The sequence below is a fragment of the Manis pentadactyla genome, chromosome 16 (genome assembly GCF_030020395.1).
Source record: "Manis pentadactyla isolate mManPen7 chromosome 16, mManPen7.hap1, whole genome shotgun sequence".
Taxonomy (NCBI): Eukaryota; Metazoa; Chordata; class Mammalia; order Pholidota; family Manidae; genus Manis; species Manis pentadactyla.
In genome coordinates this window covers 25,567,512-25,591,407 of record NC_080034.1, presented here as the reverse complement: position 1 = coordinate 25,591,407, position 23,896 = coordinate 25,567,512, and the positions used below count along the sequence as shown (strand labels likewise).

The 23,896-nt window shown below is 40.7% G+C and overlaps 1 protein-coding gene across 1 annotated transcript in view; it reads left to right on the top strand.

The window, feature by feature from the left end:
• Positions 1-23,173, top strand: part of MEP1A (meprin A subunit alpha) — a 31,127-nt gene extending 7,954 nt beyond the window's left edge. Inside the window, exons 6-14 of the mRNA XM_057494060.1 lie at positions 950-1,067; positions 4,541-4,716; positions 8,730-8,951; positions 9,737-9,886; positions 12,918-13,133; positions 17,151-17,624; positions 18,312-18,485; positions 18,998-19,295; positions 22,412-23,173. Of these exons, the coding sequence (XP_057350043.1) occupies positions 950-1,067; positions 4,541-4,716; positions 8,730-8,951; positions 9,737-9,886; positions 12,918-13,133; positions 17,151-17,624; positions 18,312-18,485; positions 18,998-19,295; positions 22,412-22,568 (1,985 nt within the window). The 3' untranslated portion in view covers positions 22,569-23,173. The remainder of the gene's footprint in view (positions 1-949; positions 1,068-4,540; positions 4,717-8,729; positions 8,952-9,736; positions 9,887-12,917; positions 13,134-17,150; positions 17,625-18,311; positions 18,486-18,997; positions 19,296-22,411) is intronic.
• The last annotated feature ends 723 nt before the right edge of the window (positions 23,174-23,896 follow it).

Genomic DNA, 23,896 nt, shown 5'->3' with positions numbered 1-23,896 from the left:
TTTTATTAAGGTTTATTTTACTCAGTAAAATGTTTTTGAGACTCATCAAGATTGTATCAGTAGTTTCTTCCTTTTTATTATTAAGTGACATTCCATTATATAAATACAGTATATCACAACTTACTTAACCTTTCTCCTATCGATGGACACTGAGTTGATTCTATGTTTTGGCTACTAGGAATAAAGTTACCATGAAAGTATTTGTACAGCTTGTTTTGACTATATGCTTTTATATTCATGTTCCTAATGTGAATAACTAAAAGTGAAATTGCCGGGTTATAATATAGATGTAAGTTTAGTGTTGGACTTCTTGCAAAGTGCTTGTTTCATTTTACACTGCCATAAATGATGAAGGAGAATTCTTAATTCCACACCCTTGTCAACAGTTTGGTGTTGTCATTGTTTTTAATTTTACCCATACTTGTGGACATGGAATGCTATTTTATCGTGATTTTAGTTTTCATTTCCATGATGACTAATGATGTTGACCCCCTTTTCCTTTTGTTAAGACTGGGCTGAACATCATCCTCACTGTTTCTCTCCCAAGGTATTTTATTTATACAGAGAACAGAAACGGTGTGCAGTCACTCTGTCTTCTTCTCTGCAGTGGGACTGTCCTGCAGCAATGCACACAGAATCTCTGCTTGAATTGGGAGGACAGGGAAGGGGAGAAAATGAGGAAGTTATTTTATGATTTTGTTCCTCCACCTACACATGTGGGTGCTCTTATTTGCTATTATGTTTACATTACACCTTTAGAGTATGCCCTTAATGTTTATACCCACAGCTCATTTCACTGTTTCAGTTTCCAAGGAATCCATTTACTACCAAAAATTCCATAATGGACCTCTGTGGATTTCACGTGGTGGCATGATTTTCTCTAAGCTGTATTATGTATTTTTTCTAAGATCTACATAATGCCCACTAATGTTTTTACTGATTTCTCCAGAGCTGAATGCCAAAGGAGCCATTCTCTATGCCTTTGAGATGTTCCGCCTCAAGTCCTGTGTGGACTTCAAACCCTATGAAGGAGAGAGCTCATATATCATATTTCAGCAGTTTAATGGGTTAGTATGAAATTTTAGAGCATGAAAATCATGCATCCTTTGGTTTGCAGAAAATGCCATGTCCTTCAAAGACTAGAAGACGAACTTGGAAAGAAACTAGAAGCAAAATCAAATCTTTCTCTGAATTTTAAAATTGTATAACATTTTAAATGTACTGTGTAGAGAATAAGGTGTTTGGATACTTCTGGGTCCCAGCGATGTTTATTTCCATTCTTTCCCTAGGTTCAAGTCATGTTTTAAATTGTAGTACTTTTTTTAAAAATCAGGTTTATTAAAGTGTAAATTACACCCTTTTTATGGAACTATTTTAAATTATAGTCCTCTGTTGGCTGGACCTCTGAAAAATTTTAGTATAAATTTGTTCTTCATAGTTATTTATTTTGAAGAAAAAAAGCCCTTTTTCTTCCATGGTTTATGCCAACCAACTGGAGTTGCATGAGGTTGGGAAGGGAAGCTGCCATCTGCTGTGACTGTAGGTTTGCATCTTCAAGACCCCCCTGGAGCTCCTTCCTCCTACTGAAGCTCCCCTCACTGCCTCTGGGTGTTGCCTGGATTTGGTTGTTTGGTTCTGACTGTTGCATTAATCATCTATGGTCAACAGAGATGAGGAAAGAAATTAGCGCACGAGGCAACCTCTTAAGAAAAAGTATGCAAAAAAACAGCAATCAAACAAAAAATTCTATGGACTACTTAGATGCAAGCACCTTACCTGAGTCATTTTCTTAGCTCATACTTTTATTAAAAATGAAATTTATGAATATCTCTTATATGCCAGGAAGTGTGCTAGTCTCTAGGTACAAAGAAGCCTGAGGCACAGTTTTAGACCTCATGAGGTTTACGGTTGACAGACAGAAGTGGTGGAGAAACAAGTGAATAGTTTCCGTGTGCTCCGGGGAGTGCTGTGGGCTACAGGAGAACAGAGGCAAGTCCTCTGACACAGTGTGAGGTGAAACACCAGGGAAAGCCACACTGAAGGTCAAGTGAGGGGGGAGAAGGACACAGAGGCAGAGGAGAGGGAAGAACCCAAAGAGGATGGAAAGAGAGAGCTGGAGAGAAGGGACTGGGGGAGGAAGACAAGGGGGGAAGAGAAGAGGGAGCAAACACAAACACAGATGTAGTTGACTTGGAGAAATCACTAGGCTCCGAAGGTCTGAGCTTTGCATGTAAGAGGCAGAGGGATGAACAATGGAGCCAGCGAGGAGGATGATAAACAGAAGCCTGGGGAGCAGAGAGCCGCGTGTGAGGAAATCTGCCATTTTGTGCAAGATTCATTATAAGTTCATGTTTCCATTTTAGAAAGATTACTTTGCAACAGTGAATAAAGAATTGAAGTGGGGGTGAGACTGCTGGCAGAAGACCAATTGAAGGATGCCCCACTCCTCCAGGGCAGAAGTTAGAGAGGTTTACACTAAAGAAGAAAGGTGAAAAAAGGCAGACCTATTAACAACTGGTGATTAGTTGATGTGAGGAGTTAAGAAGAGGGAGGAATCAAGGATGTCTCCAAGATGTTTGATCTGGACGATTGTTGGGGGGTACCTTTATTCACGGTGTTCAGGAGTATTAGAAGAACCACTTTAGGGATAAGACAGTGAATTTGCTTCTGGTCAAGCAGTTTATTGTTTGATGTTCTAACAGATTCTATAAATGGAGATAATGAAGGGAGCTCAGGCCTTGCCAAGAACACAGATTTTAGAGGTTCTCTGCTTTTGATTTCTTCTTCTTGTCTCTGGGCAACCTTGAGCTCCAAGAAGGTACCAAAGCATTTACTTCTTTATTGAAAATTTCAGGAAAAATAATTGTTTTTCTTGACATTCTTATTTCCATTCTTTGGAAATATTACCACTATCATTTCTATTAAATGCAAGAAGAAACAAAGAAGTTGTTTCTTTTAAAAACAAAACAATGCTGATGTGACTACTTTCCTGCAAAGAAGTAATTTCCCTTTTCCAGCACAATTCTCTTGGCTTCTTTTCAGTTTGTAACTCAGTCTCCAGTACCTGATGACGGGGTGGGTCAGCTTCTGAGGAACCTAAATCTGTAAAACCTAAATCTGGGAACTCTTATTGCCTGTGGACAGGAAGTGTGCCTCTAACATTTAAGGTAAAGGAGGGGAAAGGGAAGAAAATGTCTGGGGAAAGGACTGGACCAAAGTGCCCCCAGCTTTGCAGGGCTCAGGGTCCTGAAGCTGGAGGTTAATTGGGCTCATTCAGAAAAACAAGGTAAAAGATTCACAGAGTGGTGGAGTTAGGGCATTTTTGCAACCTATACCTTTCTGTTAGGGAAGGGATCTTAGAATATACAAATAATAAATGCTACCTGTGGAATGTGGATATTTTGCAGAATAAACCCTGATCTAGTAATGAAATGAATGCAACTGCCAGGCAAGTTATTATGGTGATGTTTATGCAACTCAGGAAATTTACACAAGATCATAGAATTATACACATAAAACTGGCAGATTTTATGGTATATAAACTATACCTTAATAAAGCTGTTAGGAAGTAATTCAGATCCATCTTTGAGTAGAAATTAAGCCCACTTGAAGGTATCTGATGTTCACAATCTAAGGGAAAACAATGGCAGGTAAGCCAATGGGATTGTCAGCAAGGAATTTGCAATCAATGGGTCACATTTAAAGCCATCAGCAAATCTCTTATTTTGTTGAGCTTTGGTCAGAGTATAAATCCTTATTCCACAACTTAAATAGATAAGGAGACAATCTGCAGAAAGTTTTGGGTTTGCTAATAGAGGTGAGGATTTGGATTTATGAGAAATGACAAAAATAATTGGAAGAAAAAGGTCAAGAGGTGGCACCAGGAGGAATTTAGAGCACTGGTCAGCAGCTCTGGGCCCACTGCTTTCTGAGGGAAGTTATGGGTGCCCTTGCCTGAAGACTTTCAAAAACAAGTTAAGCAGCTTGCTCTGTCCGTCATAATGCTGCAGAGTGCCTTACATCTAAAGAAATGGGCTTGCTTTTGTAATGAGGTTCTTTTTCCTGATCATAAAATGTATACCTGCTCATTATATGACATTTGGAAATTCATTAAGGTATAAAGGAGAAATTTAAATCAACTATAGCCACCGCTGAGAAACAACTTAATATGGTAGCATAAACGCAGCAGTGTTATTCTTTGGGATGCCTTATGGATTTGTGAAAGGGAGGGAGAATGCCAATTTTTACTTTTTTCTACCTGATGCACTATTAGGGCTAATTTGCCTCTGATTATGTACCACCTTGATAATGAGCCACCATGTTTAAAGCTGCGTAACATCCCCTCCAGAGAATGTTGCTTATTTACTTAAGCAGTTCCCTATGTGAACCATTAGCTTATGAGAATGCTATCGATAATTTCTTTTTTAATCAAATACTTTCATCAAACAGTATTTCCTTGTAACTTGTGTTTTGGAATCACAGGAATTGCAGCCACTTAAGATTCTCTAAGGAGAAAATGTCCCTCTACTTCTCTTTCAAGGTGCTGGTCTGAGGTGGGGGACCGACACGTGGGGCAGAACCTTTCCGTTGGCCTGGGATGTGACTATAAGGCCATCATTGAACACGAGATCTTGCATGCCTTGGGATTTTACCATGAGCAGTCAAGAACTGACCGGGATGATTACGTGAACATCTGGTGGGATGAAGTTCTTCCAGGTGTGTACGGAGCTGAGGTGGTTGGGTGGGATTGCTATTCTCTCTCTCGTTTGACAAAACCATCCCTGGGATGATCAGGCCAAGTCTATGTGCGCATGGGGGCTCGGCTTCTCAGTGGGAATACAGAATCTGATGAGGATACAATTTGTTGGTCTCTGGTGGACTGTCCTGAACTGGTCATAACCCATCCCAGGTGAGGGTCTCAGGGAACAAGGCATGTTGGTTAACTCATTGTGGGGGTTCACTGAAAATCAATCAGAAGCTTTTGCTTTGTTTCAGAGTTTTTGTTGAAAATCTGTCTGAAATACTGTGTGTTTTCCTGTCTTTGTGAATAAAGTGAGTTAGGTGTCTAAGGATGTCAATGTCATTTTTCTGGATGTGAAATCTCATGTAGTTCTAGGAAACTATATGAGGTTTAGTTGAATATATGATGACCTTTAGACATACTCAAGGATTTTTTTGGGGGTTGCTTTACCAAATCAATGATCAGTGCTTAAAAACAAAACAACAACAAGAAAAATGAATTCTTTTATCTGAAATTATACCCCAACTGTAAAATTTTGGCTTATGGTACAAGTTCTAATTAATCAAAATTTACTGGTTTTTTCTTCATCCTCTCTAAGCACCTCTCCCCTTTTATCTCCAGACCATACTATGCAAAGGATAACAGATTTATTTCAGATAGTGCTATGCAGTTATGTTATTCTAACAGTTGTGATGTTCTTTAGTTTTGTTAGACTTCCCTGGACACAGTTCTCCTTAATTGTTAGAAACAACTAAGTAGGGTGGTTTTTTAAGTGCACTAAAACATTATTTCTTGAACAGTTTCCCAGTATGCTAGAGAAAAAGTCCATGTTGTTTCTGAAAACACTCTTTTTAAATTAGGAATTAGTTCAGGGAGTGGGAAAACATTAATTTGCAAGCTTCGGTGTTTTAGAAATGTCTTAACTATCACCACACTTTCCTCTCATGAAACAAATAATTCCCTTGTAATTATCTGTCTTCTTTAGATCTCAATTTCATATACTGGTTCATATATTGCATCGCATCCATAATAATTTTACATTTAGGACTTGGAAGAACTGGTCATACTTTAAAATTAACTATGAATCTCCAAAGGACTTCTGCCAGAACCAGCGCAGTTTGGAGTAAGGTGCATCAGTTTCTCATGAGGCAGGAGTAGGCATGGCTAAATCATACCAAAATCACCTATGAGATTTCTCAGCCTGCTTCCCTCCACCTTGTATTCTGATATTCCTATGAGTGTGAAGTGATGTAGGAAGGAGGGAAACTGCGAGGTTTATAAAAGCCTAATACACGACCAGGATTGGACCCCCACACACATCCTTCAATCTGTCCTACCACCCGACCACTGAGCTAGAGGCCGAGTGATCTTCTTTGCCTCCCAGTCCAATCTAGAGGAATATTAGGAAGTATTCATCAAGACATGAAATAACAGGTCAAATTTAATGTTATCTGTCTCTCAGGGGTAATTGCATTAAAACTGGGTGTGTGTAGAAAGGAAAGGAGAGTGGGGTCAAAGATCAAAGGATCTAGTCTCTGCTTCTGAAACTCAGGTCACTTATTAGTCTTTGTCTGTATTTGCCTAGAGGCCTGAATTTCTTACCTTCCTGTACATATGCTTGGTCCTGCAGAACATTGAATGAAGAATAGGAAAACATTCACACTTTTAAGTCTTGAAGCACATGATGCTTAGCACTTTTAAGATGGTATTAGGCCAAATGAGGTCCCCTTTCCCAAAGGGAACCAATACATTAGCCAGGGGAGTTTGCAGGTTTGCTCAGCTCTGAGTTGAGCGCGGGTTACTCAGTACCTGTTGCTCATCTCCTGTCTATATTTTCATCAGGCATAATTCCATATGCTTAGCTTGCCTGCTATCATTGGAGAACTGTTCTCAAATGAGCCATCAAGTTCAACAAGATCATAAGCAAGGACAGTATTATTGCTCAGAGTATCAGAGTAGGACTTTTATTACAGCACATCTTTAGTCGATGACAATTGTGTTGCTTAACTTAAAAAGGTCTTATACTGGCCTGGACCCATCTCCATCTCTTAAGTCAAAATTGCGTTTTCTGGATCTTGTCCCTTCCACGAGGCAAAAACTCAACTTCTGTGGTCTAGCAGGAGTTTGCACAATTGACGATGGGCTATGTACAATTGCTTTTGTAAATAAAGTTTTATGGGGACACAGCCACACTCATCCGTTTTCATGTTTTCTATGGCTGCTTCTGTGCTTTGGTGGCATGGCTAAGTTGAATAGTCGTACCAGAGACCATATCACTTGCAAAGCCAAAAATATTTTCTATCTGACCCTTGATGCAACAGATTCATTGACCAACCTCTGGATTATAAGGTCACTCCCTCTTCCAGGCTCTCAGCTGCCTGTTCTGTTCACTGCTGGGGTCACCACCCACCCAGCACATCTCCCTCCAAATGGATAGTAGGCAGAACAGAACTCTTGAATAAATTTTAAAATTATTCAAAACACTTACTTGGTAAAGTGCTCTGATAATAATCCTTGAATAGTAAAGGATAAAATGATCTGTCTAACTTGATATTTTATTGAAAATTAAAGAAAACTTCCTAGTGAGTTGACAGTGATTTGCTTAAGGTACCGTGCAGGAGAGTCACCAGGATAGCCCAGGCCGAAGCCCCAATCCTCACACCACCTTGATGTTCTTTACAACCCCACCCCCTTAAATGAGGTCCTAGGACCAAGTTCTCTTGGAGGAGTTACTTTGCCAATTCTGTGTTTGAATAATTTATTTCTTGCAGTCCTGTCCTAACTTTGAACATGCTTGGACAGCTTCAAATTAAGGCTCCATAAAATGCCCATCAGTTGGGAGGATGAAGTATCACTATTCTCATTTTATAGTTAAAACGAAATCTTTATCCAAAGAGCTCATTGACTTTTCCAAAAGCATTTGGAAACACTCTCCAGCCCCTGCTGGAACACCCACCAGGTTGTGTTACAATCTTCAATTCAAAAAATACCTGTGATGTCTTTGAAAGACAGCTACGTTTTCCTCTCTAGAAGATGAGAAGCTAGAAAAGAAGAATGTGAAGGTGGGAAGTTAGGAATTGGAGAGTCAATTAATTAATAAATGAGCATAATCCTTCAGTTTTTCTTTCACTCCCTTAGTAGAACTTTAAAAAATCGGTGAATTTCCTATTACTGCAGCTGAAACAGTAAATTCCTGATGGCTAGTGGATTAAAAGAACATCTAAGTGGTTTCTCATTCCGGTTTAATGTTGCAGTAAGTACATAGTATACTAATCTCAAAAAAATATTTTTTCCTTTTCTATTTTGAAAGGAGAGTCAATTTTCTTCCTACTTTATTTTTCTCTCCATGAGGCGGTTTCTGGAAGAGAAAGATGTGAGCTTTGATTAACAGAGTGACCCTTTCCAGCCGGCTGCTCACGGTTCCCTCGGCCCCTTGGGTTCCCTTTTCCTAACCCACGGAAGAGCTGACTAGGTACAGCTCTTGGCAGATGAAGCCCTTGGCTATTAGCTAGATGTATCAATCCTGAATACTTTCCTGGATTAAAAATTCCTTTTCTTGACATTTGAAATACCTTCCTTAACTTTGATAGTTCATCATCTCTTTTTTAAAGCTTTATACATACACATATATGTGTATACTTATTTATTGATAAAATGAATCACTGATTTAAATATATACATATATTTGATAATTTATAATATGCATGTTTTATATATTAATTATAACATGTATTTTTCTATTCATTATAATTTTATATGCTATTATATATCATTATAGTATTTAATATTAATTAATAATATGTATTAATTTTATGTACATTATGGTCATTATGAAATATGTGAGAATATGTAAATTTAGTTATTTTAAAGATCCATTGTTTCTCTTTTTTTTTTTGGTGGTGGGTCTCCACTTGAATATCTAGTCAAAGAGGGTAGAATGGGAGAAATTATACGACTGACCAGGACCTGTGGATTCTCTACCTCACAGGCTTGGAGCACAACTTTAATGTCTATGATGACGACTTCATCACGGACTTTAACACGCCCTATGATTATGAGTCTCTGATGCACTATGCGCCTTTCTCATTTAACAAGAACGATAGTGTCCCTACGATCACAGCCAAGATCCCTGAGTTTAACTCCATCATTGGGCAGCGCCTGGATTTCAGTGCCCTTGATTTGGAGAGACTGAACCGAATGTACAATTGCAGTGAGTACCTCTGGGTCTGAGGACTGGGTAAACGAATCCCGACAGATTCCCCCCAGCCCTGCAGGTTTCAAGTCCATTTTCCTTTACTCTTCTTTCATGGTCTAGTTAAGGGAAATGGACAAACTACCTACTATTAGTTTCTCTATCTCTAGAGTAGAAAAAATTATAACACTTACCTCGTGAGATGGTTATGAAAATCAATTATGTGTTTTGTAAAATGAAAGTTAAGTGTTGGACAAATATGAGGAGCTGTAATTGTCCATCTTCTTTATCTTCTTTTTGAAGGGTGAATCATGCAAAGCTCAGGATAGGTGATGGGTTTGAAAGTATTTTGTATTTTGCAAAGTTCTTTACCCAGATTAGTTGTTCCTAGAATAATCTAATGCTCAGAGATGGCATGTTTTCTGAAATCACCCAACTAGTTTTTAAAGGCACATTATTTAGTTCTATTCTAGGTATGTACAGAATATCTACTATGTACAAAGCCCAGTGTTATAAATACTTCATTCTTGGTCTAAAGGAATTCATAGTTGATACTTACATTGAAGCACAGTGATAGCCCTTTTTATCATTTGTGACTCTGTGATGTGGGTAGGGCTGTATTCATATCAACAAGTTCTAAGATCTAATGGATGATGACAATATTTGTATTTGAGAAAAAGTCAATAAAATAAAAGGCCTGTGATCCCGCTATATCTGAATGAGGTCTTAGTAGTCTAAAACATTAGGTATTTGAAATAAGATGCCTTAAATTTTTAACCAGGTAACAAAAATATCATTTGCAGCTGCAACTCACACCCTTTTGGACCACTGTGCTTTTGAGAAGGCAAACATCTGTGGGATGATTCAGGGTACCAGAGATGATGCCGACTGGTTCCATGAGGACAGCACCCAGCCTGGACAAGTGGATCACACCTTGGTGGGACAGTGCACAGGTCAGTGAAGGCAGAAAGTAAGCACACTGAAGTGGCTCAACAGGTTCCATTAGGTAACAGCAGCCAGCATATTTTGCCTCAGTTGGAATGTTAGTTATCAAATCTGGAAACCTGATCACGGACAAAGAACATTTCTCCTATTTTGATTATTAATTCAGTTTTTAAAAATACGTGTTCTGGACATGCAGAAGAAAGGTGCATTTAAGTGACAACAAGACTAATAAAGACATAGGGTTGATAAGACCTGACTTTGTAAATAAGGATAATGTCTCTGGAGTGGTACCTTCAATAGGACTATAATGCGAACCTTATGTGATGTAAAAATTTTTAATAGTCACATAAAAAAGAAATAAAGGAAATTCTCTTCAATGATACATTTTATTTAACCCAGTATATCCTAAGTGTTAGCATTTGAACATGTAATAAATATTAAACTATTAAAGAGATACTCCATACTTTTTTATGCCAGGTATTTGCAACCTGGTATATATTTTACCCCTACAGCACATCTCAGTTTGGTCCAACCACAGTTCAAGTGCTCAATAGCTACAGATACTTCGTAGCCACTGTACTGGACAGCCTACCTTCAGACAGCTCCTATTTATGGTTTGCACAGTGAGAAAGCCATGTACTCAGACAGATTGGGGCTTGAAATTTGGCTCCACCACTTCCTAATTATGACCACAGGAAGTCAATTTTGTTGTCATTTTTTAAGTCTTTGCTTTGTAGGCCTGTCTGATCATTCAGGAGGTTGATCCTTCCCAATAAGGATGGATGGAGGTGATGCATACAGGGCCTCCTGCTGCGGACCAGTGGCTTCACTCCCTATTTTCCTACCTCATCTTCTCTCCAAAAGTTTCACTTACTTTTTATTTCTATTTTAGCATCCTTTTATTCTGTGCCTGTCATCGAAATCACCTCGACTCTATTTTGAAGCAGGTGGGGTTATAAACTGCAATCACTTTTTAAAGATTGGACTGTTATGAAGTCTCTGGGTTCCTGCCTGGGTGAGAGTTGGTTAGATTTCCATCATGGAAGGGACCCAGTTTGTCACCCAGATGCCAAGCCACTGGGGAAAATGGCAGAGGTTACAAACTACTGTTACTCTTCCACAGGCCTTGGCAAAGGGTGAACATCTCTGCTACACATCACATTATTAAACATACAATCTCAGCTACCCAAAGGGTGATCTAAGCCTGAAGTCCTCTCTGATTTCCATCTTAATCTCTTATCTAATCTGTTCTGTGGACTTGCTGCTAGGCAATAAACAATTTCTAGCCAAACAGAAAGGTGATCTTCACGTGAGAGGAATCTGTTGGAACAAAGTTGTAGCACTTTCCTAGGGAAAGAAAAGGACCACACCCCAGAAATAACATCTAGAAAAACTTCATCAGGTTAACTTGAAAAGCTGTGATGCTTCCTCCACAAAGGGCATTAAAAGGCTGTCCCTCTGCTAGGGAGCACTGGCTTTGTTCAGTTTTGAAGAGCTTGAGGGATACCTTGGGACAGAAGTCACCTCTCATGTGAAACTCAGGGAGATGAATGAACACCTGTTTAGCAGAAGGGCCTGGGCAAGCATTCAGGGCTCCCAAATCCCAGGCATGAGTAACTGGGCATTCACTTCCCACTTCTGAGTACACCTGAGCAAAATTCCTGAGCCAGAACCATCTGAAGACCTTCTCTGCCGGAGTGCTTCTCTTCTTGAACCCATCCACTTGGTAATTTATAATGCAGAGGTCTCAGACTAGTAGGTTCAAGTATTGACAAGAACATGCAAGAAAATAAAATTTTCCCTGATGTAGTATTAAAACCATTACTTATTTTTAAGCTTTGTTGAAAGCTTATTGAACATTTATACAGAAGGTACATGCCTCATGTGTGAAGCAGGATGAAGCAGGAAATCAAATCTCCAAAATACCTAAAATTGTACTAGATGCTCACTTTATTTTCATTTTGTGAGAGATTTTCGGTAGATAAGAGTTTGAATTCTGCTTCCAAATAGAGTCGAGGTGGTTTCAATGACAGGCACAGAACAAAAGGATGCTAAAATAGAAATAAAAAGTAAATGAAACCTGTGGAGAGAAGATGAAGTGGAAAAATAGGGAGTGAAGCCACTGGTCTGCAGCAGGAGGCCCTGTATGCATCACCTCCATCCGTCCTTATTGTGAAGGATCAACCTCCTGAATGATCAGACAGGCTTAGAAAGCAAAGATTTAGAAAATGACAACAAACTCAGAAGAAATTTTCATTTGATAAGAGTTTGAATTCTACAGTAGAGTTTAAATGAGTTCTTTATATGCAAGCTTTGCTCATTGCCCTTGAAATATGTGCTGATTCTCCGAAAGGTGTATTCCTTTCACCACCTGCTTGTTTGGGGGAAAAGAGTTTTGAGATACGACTTTGGGAAACCCCAGCTCTGACACAAGCATAAACACTCTTTTTTTCAATATTCTTTCAAAGCTTTCCTTACATTCAAGAGAAATCCTCAATGAATCCCTAATAGACCTGGAATGCCCCTTCTTGTGACACAGTAAAGATAATGCTAATCCACCCAGTTATTAAACTAGAAATGGATGAAATTGAACCGTTATTATTGTGAACACTTAAAATTCAATTCCTAAACCTTTAAATCCTACACTTTTTCATACATCTAGGAGACCAGCGCTTTTCCTTGGAATGAACCCCTAATTCAAACAATTAGGTCAATGAGGAAAATTTAATTTATTTCACAGACACCAAATCCCATCAGACTTTGCTCAATGTATTTCCTTAAGTCAGAAGTAGCCATTCCGCAAGCTTGGGAACACAGGCAATGAAAAGAGGCAGCCGGGAGCCGCGGCTTTAGCCAGCGCATCTGCCCCTGGAAACCATCGGATTATTTACTGATGAACAACTTTCTTTTTATTTTTCCCAGAAGAGTCCTAGCTTCCGATGCCTGGTGATGGCTGTTGCTCACCATGTCGCGGCGCTGGGGTGGGGTGAGGGCACCCAGGGGTGTGCTCAGCCAGTCGGGGTGCCGCTCTCTCCGTAGGTGCCGGCTACTTCATGCTCTTCAACACCAGCTCCGGGGCCGCGGAAGAGGCAGCCCTGCTGGAGTCCCGGATTCTTTACCCAAAACGGAAGCAGCAGTGCCTGCAGTTCTTCTATAGAATGACAGGCAGCCCTTCAGACAGACTCGTCGTCTGGGTCAGGAGGGACGACAGCACGGGCAACGTCCGCAAGCTGGTCAAGGTGCAGACCTTTCAAGGTACTCAGAGGCCTTGTGCGACGGCTGCCCGGGCTGCCAGGCTGGGGCCTGGCTCTAAATCCTCCTTCCCTCTCCCCCCCGCTTTGCACCCTGGCATCCCTCTCTGTTCTTTCGCCTCCTCTTCCTCCTCTTTTAAGAACCTAGTCTAATGTCTGCTGTTTTAACCATTCAGTGAATGTTTTAATCACTGAGAAATTAGGAACAGTATGCAGAATTTAAGTGATGCTGAAATATACTTTTGTGACAAGCCAATCAGAACATGTACATCCCATTGTTACCAGAACTTTGGAGATGCCAGGACAGAAAAAATTGGTTCCGGTCTCAGGGGTGGAGACTGAAAGGTAAAAGACAAGCAGGAATTGAAAGAGAGAGTAAATAATTGACCTTAAGAGTGACTGCATCTGTTTCAGAAAACTGAACTATACCATTATTTAACACACTGAAGGTTATAACCTGAAGCCTACTCATGAAGTTGGAGGGAAATAGGTATTTTTATATACTAATTCCATTAAAATTATTTACAAATTCCTAAGTGTACTTTATATATTTCTATAAGGTCAGCATGAAATCCTTAAAATGCTAAGATGGGAGGGTAATCTGGCTGTAAATAAAGATCCAGGGATGCAAAGCTAAGCTTTTACATTATTTTGTTTTGGTGGTGGTTCAAGAATAATGGGGAAAAGAAAGAAATGTTTTCCTATTTTTTCTTTCTACAAAGAATTTCTTAATTTAAGTAAGTCTAGATAAGGGAAGCATTCCTTGTGTATTTCTAGAAGTTGCTGCTCTTAAAGGGTGGAAAGAAACTTTTGAAGTCACTTATAAGACCTAATGCCCATCCGCAAAAAACTAAAAATAGAAATACCATTTGACTCAGTAATTCCACTCCTAGGAATTTACCCAAAGAAAACAAAATTCCCTATTCAAAAAGATATATGCACCCCTATATTTATCACTACACTGTTTGCAATGGTCAAGATATGGAAGCAACCTAAGTGTCCATCAGTAGATGAATGGATAAAGAAGATATGGCACGTAGACACAATGGAATATTATTCAACCATAAAAAGAAAAGAAACCTTCCCATTTGCAACAACATGGATGGATCTGGAGGGTATTATGCTTAGTGAAGTAAGCCAGGTGGAGAAAGACAAATGCCATATGATTTCACTCATTTGTGGAATATAAATACAAAGCAAAACAGAAAGAACAAAACAGAATTAGACTCATAGATACTGAGAAGTGACTAGTGGCTGCCAAGGGGGAGGGGTTGGGGTAGGTGCCGGGTGAGGGGAATAAAAAGGCACAATAATTCGCAATTGCAATACAAGTTGATCACAGGAACTATTGAACCACTGTGATGTACATTTGAAACCAACATAAGATTATATACTAATGATACTTTAGTAAAATCTGTATTCAAAAAAAAAAGAAATTACAGAGTAGTTAGAACAAAGGCTTTATGTAGAAAGGAGCAGTTGTATATAAATTGCCATAATATAATTTTCCCAAAATGATAGGATTCTGACTTGGTGCACGTGCACATTTCAGATTGGATGACTGGTTTTGAGATATTAGCAGGAGCAAACTAAAATTTCCCCATTCATATTTAACTTGATACCTTAAGAGATTCTCCTAAGTTGCCACTGTCTTTTAAAGATAAGCAAAATACAATAAAGATCTCCTATCACTCAAAAAACAAAGAACAAATGCCCAAATCCCCTTTACCCAGGCCACTCTGTAGGCTACCTGGGGATGCTACAGGTAGCAGTCTTGAGGGGTCACTTTTTTGGCTGAAATCTACACGCATCTTTATCAGGTGGAGGGATGACAGCTTAGGTACCCTTTAAGAGTTGAGAATTTGTTATGTTATCAAGGACTGTAAATGTTTATTGAGAAAACCGATTAGGGTCTCAGTAATATCGATGGGATCTATCATCTCTCACCTCTGTATAAAGGTGAACATGATATCCTGCTAAGCACAAAATCAACCAGGCAGATTTCTCATGCTTAATTTAGTTCCTTACACTGCTATGCTTTGAATTCCACTGAATTTAAAATGTGTCTCTGGAAGTTCTCTGGAAGCACCAGATGAATGGGCTTTTAAAGTAGTTTGTTCTGTTACTAGCTTGTCAGTGAAACCTTTCTAAAGGGTTAGTTGAATATCATGTAGCATTTATATGCAACTCAGCTTATGACAGTCACAACCATTTCTGAATAGCTTTTAAGTTTGGAAAATGTGTTTTTTTAGCCAGAAGTCTTACATACAAAATATGTGCCTCCATGCGTGTGTGTATAATGTTTGTATGTGAACTTAACATGCAAAATGTTTACATACAAATATGTATATGTACACACGTGCACATGCACACACACACACTTTGCTTTCCTGATGTCTGGATCCCCTTATAGATAACAAATTCTGAACGTCTATTTCAAGCAAACTTGGTACTGCTTATCACCAGCCTGATCCACAGCAGCTTTGTGGAAGCATGTAAATTAAACCATCTTAAAAATTTTATAGATGAGTCCCTGCACCTATGGTAATGACCTCTCGGGTCTTGCTCCCAGTACCATGCTCCCACATTTCAACTTCATGGCAACAATTCATATGAAGAAAATAAAGACAGTCATTAGCAAAAAAGGGATCCTTATTCTCCTCTTCAGAATGCCCATGATCTAATCCGGCTGGGTCCATAGTTCAAATACTGTATCTCTGTTCCTGTCCCAGACTTTCTGGCACCCATTGCATTTCAAGTCCATGTGCCCTCCCCCTTGGCTGAAGCCCCGTCCCCAGGAGTGGCAGTCACAGCCATTTGTTGCAGACGTGGCTCATGTACCTTCTCCTCTCTCCTGTGTGTACATGTAACCCAACCACACAGGTGTGACCAGCTCTGCTACAGAAAATGGAACATCGTTAGACCTGTCCCTTGAAGCCCTCTCAGCGAGAATGACTGAGAACAAGCAAGATAAACAGCTCTTCAGTGTTGGGAAAGTAGAGCTTTCTGGTTACAACACACAGAAAGAGGAAAACACTCCTTCAAAGCCCTCTAAAAATGTTCATTTTGTATTAAATTTCTGTAACACTCATCTGTAGGAATTCATTTTAGCCAACATGATTGGCTAAATCCCCACTCACAATTTAGCATTTTTCCTTTCTTCTCTGGTCTGAAGTTAAGGTACACTCTAGGCATTGTGTCAAAGTAGGGGCAGGCCTTTGGGGGATCCTGAGTTGCTCTGGCCTGGCAGTTTCCTCTCCCCAGACTCCCTAGGTCCTTTCTGGCTTTGTATACTATCCCACACAATCCCATGTTCTAGAACAGCCTCCTCACTTCTTATCTGAGCAATTTGTTCCAATTTCCCATTTCCAGTTCAGCCTCAGGAGAAAAGTAGACCTAATTTTCACTACAATGTGGATATCTGGATAGTGGTAACTCTGTTTTTTAAGAAGAGGATGGACCGTCTACTTGGGGGAATTTCAGATTGTTTAAAGAAGAGAAAATATGTGAGGGAGTGAGTCAGTTTTGCGTAGAGGAAATCCAGCTTGTCCTGTAAATTATCACCTATTCTAGAGCCTTTGATTCCTCTCTGCCATCATGTCATGGGTTACACCATGTGAAGTTTCCATTATTTGACCTTTGGCTCTAAAAATGACTATTTTTATGATTTAACCTAATACTTGGGTATTTAGTGCTAACATTAGGAGGTTGGGTGTATGTATATCATCAAATCCAAAGAGGGGAACCCAGAACCTGTGTAACTGAATGATTATGGAAAATAAATTCATGATTAAGATTTGAATATGGATTTTAAAATAAATGATACTGTGTCTTTTTATAGCTATTTTCCCTTATGGAAAGTTCCTTAACCTGTTTATAATAACACCTTTCTCACAGGGTTGCCTTGAAGGTTAAATGAAATGATTCATGTTAAGTACTTGGCACATTCTCAGGCACATAGTCAGTACTCAATAAATATGGGCCACAGTTGTCACCAACCTTACGTATTCTCTGTCCTCAGGAGATTTTGACCAAAATTGGAAAATTGCCCATGTGACACTCAGAGAGGAAAAGAAGTTTCGCTACCTTTTCCAGGGCACAAAAGGTGACCCCCAGAACTCAAATGGGGCGATTTACCTGGATGACATCACTTTGACAGAGACCCCATGCCCCACAGGGGTTTGGACAGTACGGAATTTCTCCCAGGTCCTTCAGAACACTGTCAAAGGGGACAAGCTCCTGAGCCCTCGATTCTACAATTCAGAGGGATACGGCTTTGGGTTGAGCTTGTATCCTCATGGCAGATTAAGCTCCAGTAGCTCCAGCTACTTAGGACTCGCTTTTCACCTGTGCAGTGGCGAGAATGACGCCATCCTGGAGTGGCCGGTGGAAAACAGACAGGTGATTATGACAGTACTCGACCAGCAACCGGATGTCAGGAATAGGATGTCCTCAAGCATGGTGTTCACGACCTCCAAGTCCCAGACATCTGAAGGTAGGTGGTGCTAGGAACTGCCCCTCAACCTGGAAGGGCCAACACAAGTGACTGCCATCCGTGTGGATGAGCCGCCCTCTCACATTTACTCCTTGAGCATATCAACAGCATAATCACATTGGGGCATTAGTTAAAAATTTCAGTGTCATCTTATCTTCCTTCCCTTCCTTAATTCACTCATCAAACACCTATTAAGGGCCTGCAATGTACCAAACTCTGTGCTAGGTTCTTGGCACACAAGCAAAGCAGGCAGGTCCTGCTCATTGAGCACAGTTTAAATGAGAAGGCAGACACTGCTAATCACTTACCGATGACTCCGAATTTGTTAGGCTTTGTGCAAATATCCAGTGCTATCTAATATACTGACTCCTAAACTGTTATGATCCTCAGTATGTTTGTGAAACACACTTGCATCACTAAAGAAATGGGTAAACTAATTTTTTCACATTAAGAGCCGTAAGCCTTAAAACGCAGATGCCAGAGCTGTTCCTCCCTCTTCAGTGAGGAAGTAGCCCAGAAGTGGACAACGGACTGTCTAGTTTTATTTCTTCTGGAAAGAGTAAATAACCTGATTTTTTCCAATACATATATATATTTTTTTCTGATTGACAAAGCTCTATGTATTCATTAAAGAGAAAGTGAAGTATAAAGAGGTAATGTGACTTCATGTTACTTGTAATTTTGCAGTAATAAATGGCTCCGTCATCTGGGATAGACCGTCCATTGTGGGTTCCTATCATAAAGACTGTAATTGTTTCAGAAGCATTGACTGGGGCTGGAGTGGATTCCTTTCCCACCAAATACTGAAAAGAAGGAGCTTCCTCAAAAATGACGACCTTATAATTTTTGTGGACTTTGAAGGTACTTTTGCTGGTTTTTCGTGAATAAATAATCCTATGCTGTGGGTGTTCTACTGATTTGTAAATACCTCATGGAAGGTGGGGATCTTTTTGAGGACTAGTTTTTAAAACAAAGATGTGTTCTGAGAGAACCAAGTTATAGCTTACTGCTTAAGGGCTCACATTTTATTTTAAATGTCCTTGGGAGAAACTACATTTTAGTGTCATCTTTTTTGATCATTTATCAAATATGACACTTTACTGGCTGCAGTTTAGTCAATCTCGCCATGCTAAGCTAATGCTTCCTTTTTCAAGTTAAATACATAAAAATGTGATGGGACTACTTTAGCAATAAAAGTAGCCAGCAGCCAGCATTATGAGAATCTGCTGGATTCGAAGCCACTTTCCATGTCAGTCAAGGCGCTGTCCGTGAGGGATAAGGGCAGCCCAGGGAACATTCTCCAGGAGTGGAAGTTAACTGTAGTCAGATATTAATCATGGGTTTTCCTACCACCCTCTGTCTGCTTCCTCAAGATATCACCCACCTTAACCAGACGGAAGTTCGTGTTAAAGACACAAGGCTGGTCCCCCAAGGCCTCATTCTCCAGGGCCAGGAGCAGCAGCCCTCGGAAGGTTCAGGAAAGGCCTTGCTAGAAAAAGCGCTACCCAGCAGCCTGGGCCGGGAGCAGCCCAGCCGACAGAAGCGGTCAGTGGAGAACACAGGCCCCTTGGAGGACCACAACTGGCCACAGTACTTCAGAGACCCGTGCGACCCAAACCCTTGCCAAAATGAAGGCGTCTGTGTGAATGTGAAGGGGATGGTGAGCTGCAGGTAGGCTCTGGGGTCTGGGGGAGGCAGGTCAGCAGAAGGGAGCCGAGTGTTTGCTTAGCCCTGGTGCAGGGGCCTGTTCTCAGGTTAGGGCAAAGCCTGTGTCATGGGGTCACATGAGCAGAGCTGTCCTCGGCTCCACAAAGCTGTGCCCCAACTCAATGGGCTAATGCTGTCAGGGCAGAGGGGGCCCTGCCAGGGCGGGGGAATCCCAAAACTCCTGACTCTTGACTTTTATCCCTTTCTCACTTTTGTGACATCATCAACAACACTGAATGCTGTTGGAATTTTGAACTCCACAGTGTTCACAATTGACCCAGTGCTTTTAGCCACCCAGGTTCTTTCTACTCTGTGACCTACCAGGTGGGACTCAAGACCAAGCTTAAATCCTCACTAACTGCTGATATTATTAGTTAATAATAATTATTATTTATATTGTCTATTCATTGTTCTACTATTATAGTACATGTTTTCAATAGAAATAATAGGAATATCAGATGTATTTTGGCAGCTTGCCACCTGTCACATGCTCTCCTGCACAGTACACATGCATGATCTAAATTATTCCTCACAGCTACCCTGTGACACAGTGACCCTCCTTATCCCACTGTAGTGCGTAAGGAAATTGAAGCTTAGAGAAGTTAAGTAATTTATCTAAAATGACCCAGATGGTAAATGCTGGAGCTGGGACTTGTATCTAGATCTTTCTGTCTGCACCGTTTACTATATGTAATGGTAATACATATAAAAGTAATATTATAGTGTTACTATAATTGTTTAATAATGTTTTTCATTTGCATGAAAGGGTGTATGTGATGCAAAAGCAAGAGCTCCATCCGACAGCAGTGGCAGAGGCAGGCAGCTGTCTGCTTGGCTCAAAACATCTACTCTCTCAAAGATACCTCAAAGTATCTATTTCTTCTTTTCCATATCCATTTTGTTTCTTCTTTTTTAAACTTTTATTTTGAAATAATTTTAGATTCACAGACACATTGCAAAAATGTCACAGAGTTCCCCATACCCTAATGGTAACATCTAACAAAACCACAGTACAAGCAGCAAAGCCAAGAAGTGAACATTAATGAAACTCAGTAACATTAGTGATAGTATTACCTAAACCATAGACCTTAATCAGATTTCCCCAGATTTTCCACCAGTGTCCCTTTTTTTGTTGTTGTTCCAGGATCCAATTCAGGACTCCATATTGCATTTAGTTTCCATGTCTCCTTAGACTCCTTCAATCTAGAACAATTTGTCAGTCTTTCCATGCATTTCGTGACCTTGACACTTTTGAAGAGTAGTGGGTCAGTTATGTCAGTCCTCAGTTTGCGTTTATCTGATGTTTTCTCATGATTATCGTAAGGCTGTACATCTTTGGCAAGAAGAGCAAGGATGAGACATGTCCTTCTCAGAGCATCATGTGAGGGGTACCTGATGTCAGTTTGTCTTATTACTGATGCTAACTTTGATCGCCTGGCCAAGGGGGTGTCCACCAGGCCTCTCTACTGAGAATTTACCAGTCCTCACTCTTTTATTATTATGTTTCTTGGGAGACACACTCAGAGACCATGCAAATATCCTGCTTTTCCTCAAATCCTCACCCACTAATTTCAGCATCCATTGATGAATCCTGCTACAACACGCACTGCTGTAATATTCTATTTTTAATTTCTATTTCTATTATTTCCCCCACTCCCTCCATCTTCAGTAAGTGAAATTCTTCTATAAAGAATAACTCCCCCCCCCCCATTCATCTATCCATGTAATTATTTATTTATATCACGAAGGACTCATACATATTTATGTTATTCTCTGGGCTCTATTTCAATCCTGCCAGTATTTATTATGTTGCTCGAGCTGTTCCAGCTTTGGCCTTTGGGAGCTCCTCCAGACGGGGGCCTGTGTTCTTCCAGCATGCACCCCTCCGTTCATGAACCTGATCTTGCTTTCTGGCATCACATGATGCTCCAGGCTCATCTTTTATCTTCTCTGCCCCAGCCATGGAATCAATGAGTTTTCTAAAGTGCCCTGGATCCTTTTGTTGGCGCATGCGCAACCGACGGACGTCATCCTCAGAGTAAGGAAGGCTTCCACTTACGTGTCAAGCCTCTGCTCGGCCAAACTGTTCCTGTCCCACAAACCTGCAGCTTGAGCAATACACACCTCTAAGGCGATACTTAAAGACTAGAATCAAACTATCTGGAGGTGACTGGGCAAGAAAAACATTGAACAAACTTTCTCTTACTCACTGAATTTTAAGAAGCCCATTCCTGGGCTAGAGATAGTGGTTTTAAGGTAAAATAGTTCCAGAATTAATAGAGGGGGGTCTTGACTTCTGAGGGTCTCATTCTGCTCTGTCAGCAGACTTTGTGATGGGAACGTTGTTTCAAACAAAGGCTAGAAATGTTATAATGGAAGGGATGAAGCCCTGCCCTCCCTCTGTGCCCTGGTTCTGAGATTAGTTGGCCTTTATATAATAACATTCACACACACACACACACACACACACAAAGAACAACCCAAGGGGGAGCCGTTGTGTGCTGACTCTGCGTCAAACACCGTCGTAGTTACAATGTGCGCATGATCTCATGTGAACTTCAGGGCATCCTGCCAAGTAGGTGGCTGTACTCTCACCTTTCAGTAACATTTTAATCCCTATTGTCTAGAAGTTTTCAAGCTCCAACTAGCACACTGGGTCACACTCTTTCTGGAGAATTGGACCTGTAGCCTATCATCTGAGCCAGTGTCAGGCAACCTATTCTTAGCGCCCCTAACTTTCCTCCTGAACTTTGTACATGGCGTCCAGAGTACTGAGACTGGAGATGGACCTCCAGGGACTAGACTTTGAGTGTGAGATAGTTACTAACCACGGGACCTCGAGCAAGTTATTTAACTTTTCTGTAAGATGAGGATGATGAGAATGGCCTGGTGGGAACCACCCCACCAAAGGCTGTTACAGAGTTGAATGAAGGGCCTCCCGTCGAGCACCCGGAATCGGGCCAGGCACGGGGAGCTGCTCAGTAAGCGTTTGGTGCCATCTTCACCATGTTGGTGTTTGTTGCTAGGAAGTGCTTGAGGCTCAGGCGGCTCCCACACTCCCCCATGTCCTGTTCCCCCAGGTGTGTCTCCGGTCATGCCTTCTTCTACACGGGGGAGCGCTGTCAGGCCATGCAGGTGCACGGCAGCATCCTGGGCTTGATGATTGGAGGCACAGCCGGCGTGATCTTCTTAACCTTCACCATCATCTCCATCCGTTCCAAAAGGCCGAGGCAGTGACCCACTGCTGACCGCAGCCCGCCTGCAGAAGTGCTTCCTCCACTCAGACCTTCCCTTCCCGCGCTCAGTGCAGTGTGGGTGGGTTTACCAGCCTTGTTTTGAGTAGGCTCTGAGGACTGTTATGGTTTTACTGCCCCTCAGCCCCACATGGTTCTATTACCCTGTGTGCTCTGAATGTATCTCATGTGTCCTGTGACAGTGCTCACTAGACTTCACTGTAAATTGCTTGTTTAATCGACTCTTTCCCTTAGACTGGAAGCTCCACATGGGCAGGTTCTCATTTACCGGGCTGGCCCCACTGCTAGAAGTGTGCCTGGCTGGCACATTGTGGGCACTCAATAAAAGTGAGTGAATGAACCAATAATTGAATGGATAACTGAGTTATTTATGAAACTTTCTCATTTCTACTGCAAGTAAGATACATGTAATGAAACTCATACATCATTTGTATTAGAATCAAATACTTGCTTTCTTCAGACACAAGAGTGTTATCACTCTTTTAAGACCTAACATGTGCAAGGATTTCACACAAGATTCTTCCTGGTAGCAGAGCTTCAAAACATTTGCTCTCTTTCCTCTACATCTAGGGAAAGGAAATCTACATCTAAAAAAAAAATCTAATAAATTCAGTATTTAGTCAGTACCTTCTAAGTGTCCAGCTGTGTATGTAAATTTGTGTGTGTGTGTGTGTGTGTGTGTGTGTGTGTGTGTGTGTAAAGGGAAATTTGTCTCAAAGCTCTTTCTCAGATCTTTTAAAATTTTGAAATATATTTTATAGATATTCATGCATAAAATTATATATTCTATACCAAAAGAACAACCTCCTTTTCTGATGAATTACGGCATCTGCTTTATGGCTTGAAGGCAGCTTAGGGATCCTGAGTTCCACTCTGATATGAGGAAACTGAGGATGTTCTAGTGAGAATGGTGCCTTACGCAGGTCAAAGAGCCACTTAATAGCAGAATCTGGTGTCCTCTTGTAGCAGCGAGAAGGGCTTAATAAGATCAATGGCTTGGGGGAAGACATGAAGTGTAGGCTAGTCTACATCGAACACTATGTGAAGATCTTCTTTGCTTGGTTGTCTTTGTGATGGATATCATTTTATATCTAATTAGTCACCTACTCATATAGGCATGTGTTTATGAATATGTCTAAAATAACTTTCCTTTGTTTTTTATAAATACAATAAATATTTTCCCAAAACCTTCAGGCAAAATTAACTTTCAAAAAGATGCATCACATTTACCCTGTTGCTATGAGTCCTGCTTGTCAAACTGTCACAGGCTCAGCGGGTAGGGGCTGGGAGGTAGTGCGGTGGGACCGTGGT